The sequence below is a fragment of the Elephantulus edwardii genome, unplaced genomic scaffold (assembly GCF_000299155.1).
Source record: "Elephantulus edwardii isolate Elephantulus edwardi_28Jun2011 unplaced genomic scaffold, EleEdw1.0 scaffold00280, whole genome shotgun sequence".
NCBI classification, from domain to species: Eukaryota; Metazoa; Chordata; class Mammalia; order Macroscelidea; family Macroscelididae; genus Elephantulus; species Elephantulus edwardii.
This window is the reverse complement of record NW_006400030.1, coordinates 3,092,535-3,108,333: the sequence shown is the minus strand read 5'-3', so window position 1 is coordinate 3,108,333 and position 15,799 is coordinate 3,092,535. Positions and strand designations below refer to the sequence as shown.

At 41.8% G+C, this 15,799-nt stretch overlaps 1 protein-coding gene across 1 annotated transcript in view; it reads left to right on the top strand.

Moving 5' to 3' along the window:
* Window positions 1-1,069: 1,069 nt before the first annotated feature.
* Window positions 1,070-15,799, top strand: part of PRKAB2 (protein kinase, AMP-activated, beta 2 non-catalytic subunit) — a 26,123-nt gene continuing 11,393 nt past the window's right edge. Inside the window, exons 1-4 of the mRNA XM_006900325.1 lie at window positions 1,070-1,244; window positions 12,691-12,857; window positions 14,278-14,371; window positions 14,590-14,710. Of these exons, the coding sequence (XP_006900387.1) occupies window positions 1,089-1,244; window positions 12,691-12,857; window positions 14,278-14,371; window positions 14,590-14,710 (538 nt within the window). The 5' untranslated portion in view covers window positions 1,070-1,088. The remainder of the gene's footprint in view (window positions 1,245-12,690; window positions 12,858-14,277; window positions 14,372-14,589; window positions 14,711-15,799) is intronic.

Sequence of the window (15,799 nt, the reverse complement as noted above, 5' to 3'; positions counted from 1 at the left end):
TCTTAGGGAATTTAAATCTGATCTCTTTTTTTCTTTCTTTCAAAAGCAAAAGTTCTCTATTAAGTAAGGAATATGGACCGGGCAAAATGTGTTCTGTTCCACTAACATCATCATCCAACTGTAAGGACAGCAGGTTTACTGAAGTGTTTTTGTAGTTTCTTTTAAGGATTAAAAACAACAACAACATTGAAATGAGTACCAAATATCATTATTTTCCTTACCCTTTTGGTAATTTTAGAAAGTTGACTCCCCCCCCCCAATTCTCTACAAGACTCCCCATCTCATTGGGCTCTCCTCTCTCGAGGACGCTGCTCTTCAGAGGTTTTGGTGAACTAGGGCTGGTGATGGGGGCGGGGAAAGGCAGCACCGCACCCCGGGTCCCAAACCCCCGAGGCCCGGCGGTCGGGAGGGCGGCCTCATTCTGGGACCGTCCTGTCCACAGCGCAGGCCCAGGGACCCACTCACCAGCACTTCCAGCTCACTGCGTCTCCCCTTGTCAGGCGGCGGCGCCAGCTCTCCAAGGATCGCCGCGCTGGGCGTCGAGCGCCCCCGTCTGGCGCTGACGGCCGGGCGCAGCTGACACCATTGAGGCGGCGGCGGCTAGAGAGGCGGCCGCGCGGGCGGGCGCGTGCGGGGCGTGCCCGGCGCGGCTGGCCTTGTAGCCATTTTAGGAGGAAATTTCAGATCGCTCCTTGGAGGCGCGACTTGAATTTCAATAACTTTATTGGTGGCCTTATCCTCAGGGCAGCCATTGCCCCAGCCGCTTGAGGAGGAGGGAGCCAATCGCGGAAGGTGATTGGGGTGGGGAGGACTGGGATGGGTGCAGGGTGTGCGGAGATGCAGAGGGAATTCCCGAAGAGGGTTTCCTGAGAAGGGGGCAGTGCGGGGACCTAGGGACGTGAAGGCTCTTCCTTGAAGGCTAGAGAGGGAGGGGAATCCCGGGCGCGCGCTGTCCCTGCGGCGGGGATTCCCCTCCCGGTTCCCAGGGCGCAGGGGCGGGGCCGGGGGCGCCCCTGACGCAGCGGCTGGGGTGTCCCCCGCACCGTGTCACTCTCCGCGGCAGGTGGCTCCCGACTCGAACCGCAGTCATGGGAAACACCACCAGCGACCGAGTGTCCGGGGAGCGCCACGGCGCCAAGGCGGCGCGTGCTGAGGGGGCCGGCGGCCATGCCCCGGGCAAGGAACACAAGATCATGGTGGGCAGCACCGACGACCCCAGCGTCTTCAGCCTGCAGGACTCTAAGGTAGGCACCCTCGCACCCCAGGTTGGTGACAGTGCTTCAGAGGGCTTGCTTCACGGGCTCCTGCTCCCCTTTTCAGGTTCTTTTTCATTATGCTGACTTGGGTTACTGTCTTTTCAGTTAAAGGGGTTTTCCAGGGTCGGGGGTATTGGATGATCATTTCATTTACGGTGCTGCCTCAAAAAAGAATAGACAAAGAGAACGGATTCTTGCCTTCTTGCTTTTCTGATTAGAGTTTTGGCCGCATTTTTAGAATAAGAGGTAATATATCCCCCCCCCACCCCCCGCCAAATCGTGGGTTTTAAAGACACAGTTCTAGAATATTACTAGAGTATGAAGTGCAAGCCTTAGTGGCAAACTTCAGAGGGTAGATTGCCAGAGCTGCTGACCTCTGGCGACAATTTCTCAGTTTGTTTTCAAACTGGTAAATGAGTTTTCTTTCTTTTTTTTTTTTTTTTTTTTTAGTTTTCTTTTTCTTGGAAACATACCAGTGCCATTTTTACCCTAAGAGTTTAAACCTGCCTGTGCCCCTCTGGCATGGATGTCAGCAACAACTAGTGCTTTTGTGAATGCTTTAGGAAGTGCTGGTGATGTAGCTACTAAGAGCTTGTCTGCTAACAGAAATATTGACAGTTTGAATCTGCCTAGAGGCTGTGACCTTACGATCCTGCAAAGACCAAAGTCTAGAAAACTCTAAGGAACATGGTGTCTCTGTGAGTCAAAAGTCGCTCCAGAGCATCTAACAACAGCCCTAGTTTTGGGTGCCAATAAAAGATTTAATTTGGTAGACCTAATGAATTTTCTCATACACTGACCTGAAGTGCTTGCTGCAAAAGGTCAAGGACTGCAGTCTTCAATATGGATTGAAGCTCAACATCAAGAAAACAAAGATTCTCACCGCTGGGCCAGTTAGCAGCATGAGGATAGATGTTGAAGAGATTGAGACTGTAAATAGCTTTAGTTTGCTTGGCTCCACAATCAACACTTTTGGCACCAGCAGCCAGTAAATTAAAGCACATATTGCGTTGGGAAAGTTGGCTGTCAGAGACCAGTCCAAAATACTGAAGAACAATGATGTCAATCTGGAGACTAAGGTACACCTGATAGAGGCCATGGTCTTTGCATTAACTTCCTTATGCCTCAGAGAGCTGGATAATGACTATGACTAGGGATGATAGAAGGAGAATTGATGCCTTTGAGCAGTGGTGCTGGAGAAGAGCATTGAATGTACCATGGACTGCTAGGAGAACAAACAGGTTAGTCCTAGAGAGGGTTAAACCAGGCTGCTCCTTGGAGGCAAGGATTCTGAAACTTTGTCTGACATACTTAGTAAACGTTGTAAGGAGGGACCAGTCCTTAGAGAGGAACATCATGCTTGGGAGGGTGGAGGGACAATGCAGGAGAGGAAGATCCTGGATGAGATAGATTGACTCAGTGACTGGGGTAATGGCGGTAGGTATGTCAGAGACAATAAGATTGACACAGTAAAGCAGGGTTTAGTGCTCCTGTACATAGGGTCACTGTGAGTCACAGGCTACTCAACAGCACATAACAACTGCATAGTTGGGTTGACTAGGTTATACTTCTTTAACATTCAGCTGCTCCTGAAATGACAAAGCAAATGCTTCCAGTATGCCAGGATTTCACCACTTCCAGTAGTACTTCCAAATGTTGCTGTGACTAAAAAACAACTCATAGCTGCCCTGAGACCTTGCTTCTAATTACAAGGCAGCAAAGATTCTCACCACTGAGCCAATTGGCAGCACCATGATAGATGGAGAAGAGATCAAGATTGTTAACAATTTCAGCTTTCTTGGGTCCACAGTCACCACTCTTGGCACCAGCAGCCAGGAAATTAAAAGACTAATTAATTTTATTAGGGAAGTCTACTTTTAGTGACCTTTCCACAGTGCTGAAAAGCAAAGATGTTAGTCTAGAGACTAAGGTGTGTCTGATCCAGGTCATGGTCTTCACAGTTACTTAGTATGCATAAGAGAGCTGGACAGTCAGAAGAAGAATTGATGGAATTGTGGTGTTGGAGATGAGTATTGAACATAGCCTGCCAAGAGAATAAACATGTCTGTCCTGAAGAGAGTGAAACCAAATACCTCTCTTGAGGCAAGGATTTGAAGCTATGTCTCACATACTTTGGGCATGTTACCAGAAAAGGACAGTCTATAGAGAAGGATATGGTGCTTAGAAGAGTAGAGGGACAGCATGGGAGAGGAAGACCCTGGATGAGATGGATTGACACACAGACGAGGGTAATAGGGGCAGGTGTGTTAGAGGCAGTGAAACTGGCTTAAGATAAGACAAGGTTCAGAGCTATTGGGTCATAGGGTTGCTGTGAGTTCCAGGTGACTCAACGGCACATAACAACAAGAAGTTGTGTACCTCCTGAGAAAGGACAGATTGAGCTGATAGCATTGTGACTGCTTTCTCTCCTTGCACTCAAGTGGGAACAGACTCATAGCTAACTTGGATTCAAAAGCTGTAAATCTCAAGAGGGAAAGTTTATCCATCTTTCTTCCAGGGAGCCTCTGGTGAATTAAAATCATAGAGAGGCACCTTTAGGTTAACAGCACAACTCTCTACCAACTTGAGCTCCCTCAGGTCACTTCAGAATGATAGATTTTAATTGATCTATATAGCCTGAACAGAAATAGGAAAATAAATTTTACTTGTTTTTAATAACTCATTTCCCATCATACTGGCATTTTAGACAGTGTACTCCTAATGTGGCAATGATATTTTATATACCTACAAATTTATATATTTATATAAGGTACAAAATAAAGTATTACAATGAAATGTGCAAAGAGCTAGAGTCAGAAAATCAAAGGGTCAGAACTCATTCGACATTCCTTAAGCTCAAGAAACTGAAGTACAAATTCAAGCTTCAAGTTGAAATATTTAAGGATGCTTTGGGCAGAATATTAAATGTTCCAGGAAGCATTAGAAGATGGAAAGAGTATACAGAGTCATTGTACAAAGAGGAATTGGCAGACACAGAAAAATTTCATGAAACAACATATGAGCAAGAGCCTGTGTTGATGAAGGAAGAAGTTCAAGATACTCTGAAAGAATTGGCAAAAAACAAGGGCCCAGGAATTGATGGTGTACCAGTTGACATATTTCAACAAACAGGTGCTGCCCTGGATGTGCTCATCAAGTTGTGCCAAGAAATCTGGAGGACAACCATTTGGCCAGCTGACTGGAAGATCTATATTTGTTCCCATTCCAAAGAAAGGTGATCCGACAGAGTATGGAAATTATCAAACAGTATCATTGATATCACATGTAAGCAAGATTCTGCTGAAGATTATCCAGAAACAACTGGAACAGCACATCAGCAGAGACCTGCCTGAAGTGCATGCTGGGTTTAGAAGAGGCCGTGGTACTAGGGATATTGTAGCGAATGTTAGATAGAATTTTACCAAAAGCACGGAGTACCAGAGGAATGTCTACATGTGTTTCATTGACGATGGAGAGGCATTTGACTTTGTGGACCACAACAAACTGTGGCTGACTCTGAGAAGAATGGGAATCCCAGAACACTTGATTGTGCTTATGCGAAACCAAAATTTGGACTAGGAGGTAGTCATTAGAACAGAGCAAGGAAACACTGTATGGTTCAAAATTAGGAAGGATGTATGCCAAGGATGTGTCCTGTCTCCATACCGTTTCAGTCTATGTGCAGAACAGATTACCTGGTAGGCTGGGCTCTTATGAAGACAATTGTGATATCAGGGTTGGAGGAAGACTCATCAACAGTCTGCATTATGCAGATGACACAACCCTGCTTGCTGAAACTGAGGAGGATTTGAGCACTTGTTGCAAAAGGTTAAGGAATGCAGCCTTCAATATAGATTGAAGTTCAACATTAAGAAAACAAAGATTCTCTCACCCCTGGGCCAATTAACAGCATCATGATAGATGAAGAAATTGAGATTGTTAACAGCTTTAGTTTGCTTGGCTCCAAAAGCAACGTTCTTGGTTTACCGGCAGCCGGAAAATTAAAAAATGAATTGCATTGGTAAAGTCTGCTGTCAGAGAGATCTCCAAAGTACTGAAGAGAAACAGTGTCAGTGTGGAGGCTAAGGTATGCCTGATACAGTCTTTGCAATCACTTGATATGCATCAGAGAGCTGGGCATTGACTAGGGATGGTGGAAGGAGAATTCATGCCTTTGAGCTGTGGTGCTGAAGAAGACTATTGTATATATCATGGTCTGCTAGGAGAACAAACAGGTTCTTCTAGAGAAGGTGAGACCAGGCTGCTCTTTGGAGGCAAGGATTCTGAAACTCCTTGTCTGACATTCTTTGGACATGTTGCAAGACAGAACCAGTTCTTGGAGATGGATACCATGTTTGGGAGGATGGAGGGATAGCACAAGTGAAGAAGACCCTCAATGAGATGTATTGATTCAGTTAATGGATAGATGTGTCAGAGACAGTAAGATTGGTACAGGATAGAGCAGGGTTTAGGGCTGTTGTACATAGGGGTCGCTATGAGTTGTAGGCGACTGGACAGCACATAACAGTATTACTGTATATAAAGTATATGTAGTATGCTACACATGTGGCAAAACATATCAATATGTATTTATATAAAGTATTACTTAACACATTATTGTAGTGGTGTTATGTACCATCAAGTCAGATTGAACTCCAGTGGTGAACCTCCAGTGTTTTTTTCAGAGGCAGTAAATTGCATGGGAGAAGATTTCGCATCTTCCTCCTGCAGAGTAGCTAGTGGAATCGAACTGCATGCTTTTAAGTTGGCAGTGCAAATTTAGAGTTTGCAGTTTGTGTATTTCTTTGGAACTCAACTGAGAAAATCATCTCAGAATAGGGAGTGAGGGTCATTGAAAGACAATTGGGGTTTCTTCCCTGGTCCTTTTTTCCTCCCTCACTTTAGGACTTCTGTGCTTTGTGGGGTTTTGATTTTGTGTTTTGTTTTTATTTAATCCATCTAAGTCAAGCATTTGAATTTATTTCATTAAGGCCTTTTCAAGATGATCTGCCCATATTTTGAACTGTCTTTGTGCCCTTTCCCTACTGTTATGACTCAGTACTGAAGCATTTGTCAGTGACTATAGTCATGGGTGTCCTGAATACAAGCCAATAAAGCTCTGCCTGTATTGGAGCTTATTTTCAGTCACTTAGATCTTGATATTTATGGAATAAGTGAAATGGTCTAAGTAATTTTAAAATCTCTTTCTACTTTGATAGTTGTATAGTAGAATTGCTTTAGGTAATATTAAATTTTATCTTTTTTAATCTACCCTCTTAATTTCTTTTGACAGCATTTATTTAAATGCCTTCATACTATCTTGTTTGTTTTGCCTCTTTTCTGGATAGTTTTGCTGACTTGTAAGCTGCACTCATTTCTCCCACATAATGTCATATGTGAAAGGGCAAAAGCTAGGTATATTAATAGTTTATAGCTTTCAAATTCTAAATAGAAAATCATGAGTCATAAAAGTAATGATAAAAACAGCAGCAGTGTTGACAGTTTCTTTAATGGACTAATTCAGTGTTTCTAAATCCTAGCACATTAGAATCACCTGAGATTTTTAAAGACATCTTAAATGGAAAAATATGAAAAATTTTTGAAGTTTTGAACTCGTTAAATCTTTTATATCATTTAAATAGTCATTAAATAACAAGTTTATACAATCTTTATCTTAATCTGTATCCCCCAGTTATATAGAAGCAAATTTTAGACATCATTTTTGTTATTTCACCTGTAAATATTTCAGGTTCTTTCTCTAAAAGTGATGTTGTTTCCTTTGTTTATTTTAAAATAATCACTGTTATCAGGGAATTCCCCAACCTCTTTAAATTGTCATTTCAATGGACGTTTACAAGGCAAATTAGTTTTCCATTCAGACATTCATGCATATTTTGTTTTATGATGTTAATTGTTACTGTTGTTATGTGCCATCAAGTTGGAACCTACTCATAGCTGACCCTCCATTGGATTTTCAGAGACTAAGTATTTCACGAAGGCAATTTCCCATCTTTTTCCTGCAGAGCATCTGGTGGATTCAAACCACATGCCTTTGGGTTGGCAGCTCAACTCCTTACCATTAGGCCGCCAGGGTTTCCTATGACATTAATTATGATAACCAAGCTCTTCTGACTCCCTCCTTGTGATTCTTATTTCCATTATTGCCTCTATCCTACCCCTTCCTGCCTCCTAAACTTTTTTCCACATAAATACTGCTCTTTATTGCTTGTATTATTGATTATTCTAAGAATTGACAGCCTACTTGTTATTAATGTTGACCTTATCCATTGGTCTGCCCATTATTTGCCTGGAAGTTGAACCATGAGAATAAGTTTTGTTCCGAATTCAAAATGTAACTATGAGTCATAGTCTCGGGTTCCCCCAGTCTTTATCAGACCAATAAACCTGGCCAGTTTTATGTTTTTACTTTTGATTTGCATTATTCACTCTATCCAGGACCTAATACTGTGATCCATTTTAGAGTGGTCAGCAGGCATCATCTAGTTATGGTCTTAGAGCCATGGAGGTTGAGGTTCATGTGGTCCATTGGTCCTTTGACCTAATTGTTTCTATACACCTTCTACTTTATCCCTCATCTTTGTTCTGGACAAGGAGTGGTCAGTAGTTGTACCATAGATGGCCACTCACAAGCTGTTAAGACCCCAGTTGTTATATACTAAAGTAGACTGTAGAAAATGACTTTGTGGATTATATTTTGCCAGCTGGCCTTAATTTTTTCTGCTGGAAAACTTTTTAAAAAATACTTTTCCAGAGTGCTCCATGGTTTAAAGTCAGGAATAGTGTGTATCAAGGTTATATCCTTCCTCCATACCTAGTCATTTTGTATGCTGAAAAATTAAAGAATCTGCTCTATGTGAGGAAGAATGTAGCATTGAGATTAGAGGAAGACTCATCAACAAGCTACCAAAGGGAAGAGGTGCAGAGGTGAAAGAGACGGACAGATTTCAATGGACAGCATGAAAAGACAAAGTATTAAATGTAATGTGCAGAGCTGATGTCAGAGAATAAAAGGAAAGAACTACCTTTCTGGCCAGGTAGATATTTCTCAAGCTGAAAGAACTGAAGAACAAATTCAAGCCTCAAGTTTTAATACTGAGAGATGCCATGGGCAAATTCTTGAATGATTGAGGAAGCATGAAAAAAAAATTAGGGGCAGAAGGGGATAAGATTGAGGGAATACACAGTCACTGTACCAAAATGAATTGGTCAACAGAGAATTCTTTCAAGAAGTAACATATGATCAAGAGCCAATGGCAGTGAAGGAAGATGTTCAAGTTACATTGAAGGCATAGGCAAAGAAATAAGACCCCAGGAGTCAGTGGGATACCAATTGACATGTTTTAACTAGCAGATGCAGCCCTGAATGTCCTTGCCAGTCTATGCCAGGAAATATAGAAGGCAACTGACTGACCAACTGGTTGGAATAGATGCATATTTGTTTCCATTCCCCAGAAAGGTGATCCAACAGAATGAAGAAATTATCAAACAATATCATTAATATTGCATGCAAACAAAATATTGCTGAAGATAATCCAAAAACAACAGTACATTAACAAAGAACTGCCAGAAGTTCATCCTGGATTTAGAAGAGGCTGTACCAGTGGGATATCATTGCTGATGGCTGGTGGATCTTGGCAGAAAGTGGAGAATACTAGAAGAATGTCTATTTGTTTTTGTTGATTGTACAAAGGCATTTGGCTGTGTGGATCATAACAAACTATGGCTAACATTAAGATGAATGGGAATCTCAGAACACTTAATTTTGTTCATGCGAAATCTATACCTAGACCAAGAAACTGTTGTTTGAACAGAGCACATGAACACTGAATGGTTTAAAATCAAGAAAGGAATGTATCGGAGTTGTATTCATTTTCCATACTTATTCCAGTCTCTACAGATCCATCCTAGAGATGGTTAAACCAGGCTACTCCTTGGGGGCAAGGATTCTGTGGCTTCGTCTGACATTCTTTGGACATGTTGTAAGGAGAGACAGGTCCTTGGAGAGGGACATCATGCTTGGTAGGGTGGAGGGACAGCGCAGGAGGGGAAGGCCCTCTATGAGGTGGATTGATTCAGTGACTGGGGTACTCGGGATGGGTGTGTCAGAGGCAATGCGATTGGCACAGGATAGAGCAGGGTTTAGGGCTGTTGTACATAAGGTCACTATGAGTCGCAAATGACTCGACGGCACAAAACAACATGTTAAGCAAATCATTTGAGAAACTGGACTCTATGAAGAAAAATGTAGCATCAGGTTTGGAGGAAAACTCATCAACAGCCTGCACTATACAGATGATACAGCCTTGTTTGCTGAAAGTGAGGAGGACTTTGAGTACTTTCTGCAGGAGGTCAAAGACTACAGCCTTCAAGATGGGTTACATTTTCACATCAAGAAAACAAAACCCCTTGCTAATTGGAGAAAAAGACTGCAGTTGTCAGTGATTACATCTTGTTTGGATCCACAATTAACAACCTTGCCTACCAGCAGTCAAGAAACCGTAAGATCTATTACATCGGGAGTCTCCTCTCAAAGACCTCTCCAAAGTATTAAGGAGCAGTGAGGTCAGTCTGAAGATGAAATTGCACCAGATTCAAGCCATGAACTTTACACAGCTGAGAGCTGGACTTATATGTGAATAAAAATGATGGAAGAAGAATCAATGCCTTTGACTTGTGGTGTTGGAAAAAAGTACTTAATGTCCCATGGACTGCCAAAAGAAGAAATAAATAATTATACTTTGGAGAAGGTGCAGCCAGAGTGCTCCTTAAAAGGCAAGGATGGCAAAACTTCATCTCACAAACTTTGGGAATGTTGTTACGTAGGTCTTTTGTGTGGAACAGGACATCATGCTTGGAAAGGTGGAAGAAATGAAGACCCTCAATGAGATAGATTGACACAGTGACTGCTGCAATGGGCTCACGTATGTCAGAGCTGATGAGGATGGTGCAGGATAGCACAGGGTTAAGATTTGTTGTTCATAGGGTGACTGAGCCATACTCAACAGCACCACCACCATATTTCATTTGACATTGAAACTGCTTCAGTTAAAAGAAGCATTTTTGATCTTTTGCACCTTGAGGCTTCAGACTCTTGAAAGAGTTGCTATTAACCTTGCATGGTGAGCAATTAAGATTTCATAGCCACATCTCAAATTTTAAAAACATCTGTAATCTGGTCCTTTAATTTTGAATGTTCATTCCATAACCTCTTACTGAAATAGACTTTGTGAAGAACTTGGGAATTTAAGTATCCTTGACTTTTATTACAACTGATAATTGAGAGCACTTAATATTTACCTCTATAAACATGGGTCATATTTTTTATATATAGTCTTTTTATGTGCTTTCTCCTTCCTTCCTATGAGTTAAATTGGTAACTCATTGATAAATCTCTATTAAAAGAAAAGACAACTTCCTGAGTGGCATAAAAAACCAAAAGTTGGTGTTCAGATTGACCCAGAGGAATCTTGGAGGATAAGCCTGGTGATCTGCTTTTGAAAAGTCAGTTTCAAGAACTCCGTGGAGCCGTTCTAATCCACAGAGTACCATGAGTTGGAATCAACTCAATGGCTACTAAAAAGAATGGCTCCAGGGAGCTCTAGTGGCCTAGTGGCAAAAAGCTGGGCTGCTATCCCAGAGGTATGTGATTCGAATCCACCAGATGCTCTGCTGGAAAAGGAGAAACTGTCTCCTTCTGTACCAGTCAAATCTGATTTGACGGTACACACATTAAAAAATAATAATAATAATAATAATAATAGCTCCAAAAGAATGAGATGAGGGATTGTTTCAGACATGGAAGTTGTACTTTGAGTTGGCTAATGATTGAGCCTAAGCTGTTTGTCCATTTTTCATCCTAGATGTGTTATTTTATGTATGGTGGTGGTGTGTGTGCTGTCAAGTCAGAACCGACCCATAGCCGACGTTCCAGCAGGTTTTCAGAGGCAGTAAATTGCATGAGGAAATTGGTTCTTCTGCAGGGCTACAGGTGGATCCAAACCACTTGCCTTTGGGATTGCAGCACATTTCTTATTACTAGACTTTGGTCTGTTGTTGTTGTTGTTGTTGTTATGTGCCATCGAGTCGCTTGCAACTCATAGCGACCTTATGTACAACAGCTCTAAACTCTGTTCTGTCCTGTGCCAATCTCATTGCCTCCAACCCACTCATCCCGATTACCCCAGTCACTGAATCAGTCCGCCTCCCAGAGGGCCTTCCCCTCCGGCGCCTGCCCTCCACCCTCCCAAACAAGATGTCCCTCTCCAAGGACCGGTCTCTCCTTACAACATGACCAAAGTATGTCAGACAAAGCCTCAGAATCCTTGCCTCCAAGGAGCAGCCTGGTTTAACCCTCTCCAGGTTGAATCTGTTTGTTCTCTTAGCAATCCATGGTACCCTTAGCACTCTTCTCCAACACCAAAGCTCAAAGGCATCAATTCTTCTATCCTACTTGGTCATTGTCCAGCTCTCTGGTGCATAACAAGTGATTGCAAAGACCATGGCCTGTACCAGATGCACCTTTGTCTCCAGAGACACACCATTGCTCTTGAGTACTTTAGAGAGGTCCCTAACAGCAGACTTTCCCATGGCAATACATCTTTTAATTTCCCGGATGCTGGTGCCAAGAGTGTTGATTGTGGAGCCAAGTAAACTAAAGCTGTGAACAATCTCAATCTATGTTGTTGTTGTTATTATGTGCCGTCGAGTCGCTTGCGACTCATAGCGACTCTATGTACAACAGCCCTAAACTCTGCTCTGTCCTGTGCCAATCGCACTGTGTCCGACACTCCCATCCCAATTATAAAAATATAGAACGCTTCTCAATCTATAGTATGTTAAAAACTAATTTAGTTGCTAACCACCACCCTCTCTGCCCTAGAAAGGTATTTTAGTTTCCTAGTCCCATCATACAAGAAACCTTTATAACCATAGAACTTATAAGTTGAGGCTTAAAAAGAAAAAAGTTTATTATCTTACATGCCTGGAAATTAGCAGTCGAAATCAGAATCTGGACTGTCAGTTTCTTCTAAGGCTTTGAGGGTGGTGCTGTTGATGCTTTTCTCCTTCATCCTGACTGCTACTGGCAATTCTTGTTTGTATTTAAAGACAGATACTTACATGATAGCTTCCCTCAGTCTGTGACTGTTGTTTTCACATCTGCCCTCCCACTTTGTAAAATACGCAGAACGTATTAGAACCAAGACTTAGTTCACTCTCATGTGACTTAACTAATAAAATTTTCAAAGAAAGACCCCATTTCCCAAAATGATGCCACGTCAACAGATCATTGGAATCAGGGCTAGCACCTTAACATATCTTTTTGGAAGATACAGTTCAGTCTTAAAAGGAGAAAGACATTTGAAAAATCCTTCGGTAACACTTTATCGTAGAGGTAATCTAATTCTTCTTACAGCTCCCCGGGGACAAAGAGTTTGTATCATGGCAGCAAGAGTTGGAGGACGCTGTAAAGCCCGCACAGCAGGCTCGGCCCACTGTTATTCGCTGGTCTGAAGGAGGCAAGGAAGTCTTCATCTCTGGATCCTTCAACAATTGGAGCACGAAGATTCCACTAATTAAAAGGTTAAAAAAAACCCCACAAAACCCAGCCCTATAGGGTCCAAGAATAGAGATGTTATTTCCTTTCTTAAATCATCTTGGTTGTTTTTTAAAAAATACCCGCTTAGTGAGTCTGAAATATCTTACCTTATAGAATAACATTGCCTTAGAGGAGCTTAAAATTTAAAATGAATATATTCTTTAGGACTATGTTAGCACAAGTCCTTTCTATCTTTGCAGAAGGTCTGTGTATCGTCCACTTGCTCTGAATTCTGCATAAAAGGAAAACATATTATGAAATTTCTTAGTAGTATAGACACATGAAGAAATACTCAGAATCACCGGCAGTAAGAGAGATGCGGATTAAAACCAGTGAGACATCATTTCACCCCAGTAGCAGTGGCAAAGTTTAACAGGACAGCAAGTAATAACTGTTGGAAAGGATGCCAGAGATAGGAACTCTCATACATTGTTGGTGGGATTGTAAGATGGTATACAGCCACTCTGGAAGGCAGTTTGGTGTTTCCTAAACAAACTGAATATAGATATTCCATATGACTCAGCTATTCCACTGCTAGGAATATACCCTAAGAAGATTAGAACAGAGCACAAAAGGAGATTTGTACACCAATATTTATAGCAGTGTTTCTCATCCATAGTAGTGTTATTCACCATCACAAGAATGTAGAAACAGCCCAGATGACTAACCACAATTCAATAGATTGAGAAATTGTGGTATAATATGATGGAATACTATATAGGCTGCACTAAGGAGCAATGATTTTGAAAATTACTACTTGGGAGGAACTGGAGAGCATGATGCTAAATGTACTGCATAAGACATTACTGTAGAAATAGAAAGGTAACTAGTAAAATGTTTATGAGAATCCAAGGGGGGCAGGAGGGGACAAAAGGGGTGAGGATGGGCAGAAGCGAAATCATAGGGTTGCACAGTTTGATGGGTGGAGGGAAAGATCTGGCGGGGATTTGGAAAGACACAGTAATGATGGGCATAATTCAGTGGTGATTACTTTTATAAAACATAGTGAATGAGAATGATTGTATGAAACAATATGAATGATGCACAGTGTGAAACACAATGTATATGAACTTTGTAAGCAAACAAATACAAGTTAAAAAAAATTCTTCATAGTGATACTGGCTGTTTGTTGTAGAGGATAATGAATTATTTAACTGGTTATCAGAAAAGCCTTTGTGTTTGTGGTTTCCCAGAAGGCTCACCCAAATATGGACAATACCTTGAGGTACTTCAGTATTTGAACCTACTGATTATCTTATTTACACTTAAGAAGGGTCTGTGTTGATGAAGGCAAAATAGTTGTACTATTTTGTAAACCATTTTGGAGCATCAACCTCTTTAGTCTTCCTCCAGTTATGACTTAAATACTAAAGTTGTAGTCTGACTTTCTGTTTTCTTTTGTAGCCATAATGATTTTGTTGCCATCCTGGACCTTCCTGAAGGAGAGCACCAGTATAAGTTCTTCGTAGATGGACAGTGGGTTCATGACCCATCAGAGGTAAGGCCTTGATGTCGTTTTAGTGGTCATTCCCCTTTGTGTCAAACGCCCTTGCTGTCAAGACTAACGGATGACTGCTCCCCTACACTGGAGGATTCCCTCTTGATAAAAGATGGAGGTGCCTAATAGAATTTTTAAATTTTATCAAGAGGAGGGTTGGATGGAAGAGATTAATTTGAAAGAAAGGAATTCATTGTTGTTTGCATCCACTCTTTCAGCCTGTAGTAACCAGTCAGCTTGGCACAATTAATAACTTGATCCATGTCAAGAAATCGGATTTTGAGGTGTTTGATGCTTTAAAGCTAGATTCTATGGAAAGTTCAGAGACTTCTTGCCGAGGTAAGCTTGTATAATCTGCTCTTTCTGTGTGCGTGCTCCTTTGCCCATTATGTTTTCAAGAATTTTCTGAATTCTGTGTACTCATTATTTTCTAAATGGCACATGCACATAGCACTCTTAGGACTAATGAGATCAAATTAATTAATTCTGGAATAACGTGTAGTTTACCACGATGTTAAGGGAGCTCATCTTTCTTCAAAGAATCTTTGAGTTCAGACTGTCAACTATTTGTTTAAAACATGATGTGCTTTTTCTGTAACAATTTAGGTCCCTTTCTCAGGGCAGAACCTGTCTCCACTTCTGGTTTTTAAGTGCCTTCAAGTCAGTTCCAACTCGTACCAGCCCTATATACAACAGAATATAACATGGCTTAGTCTTGTGTCATCTTCAGTCCTTGCTTATATTTGAGCCCATTGTTGTAGCCATTGTTTCAGCCCATTTGGTTGAAGGTTTTCCTCTTTTTCACTCACCTCCCACTTAAACAGTGCCTGATGTCTTTCCTCAAGGACTAATCCTTCCTGATTTTTATGTCTAAAGTTTTTGAGGCAATGTCTTGCCATCCTTGCTTTGAAGAGCATTCTGGCTATGCTTGTAAGACAAATTTGTTCATTATTCTTGCAATATGTAGTTTATTCCATATTCTTCATCACTGTGTTGTTGTTGTTGTTATGTGCCATCGAGTCGCTTGCGACTCAAAGCGACCCTATGTACAACAGCCCTAAACTCTGCTCTGTCCTGTGCCAGTCGCACTGTCTCTGACACACCCATCCCGATTACCCCAGTCACTGAATCAATCCACCTCATAGAGGGCCTTTCTCTCCTGCGCTGTCCCTCCACCCTCCCAAGCATGATGTCCCTCTCCAAGAACCGGTCCCTCCTTACAACATGACCTAAGTATGTCAGATGAAGCCTTAGAATCCTTGCCTCCAAGGAGCAGCCTCTCAAGGATGAATCTGTTTGTAGCAGTCCATGGTGCACTCAGTATTCTTTTCCAGCACCACAGCTCAAAGGCATCAATTCTCCTTCTATCCTCCCTAGTCATTGTCCAACTTTCTGACGCATAACAACTGATTGCAAAGACCATGGCCT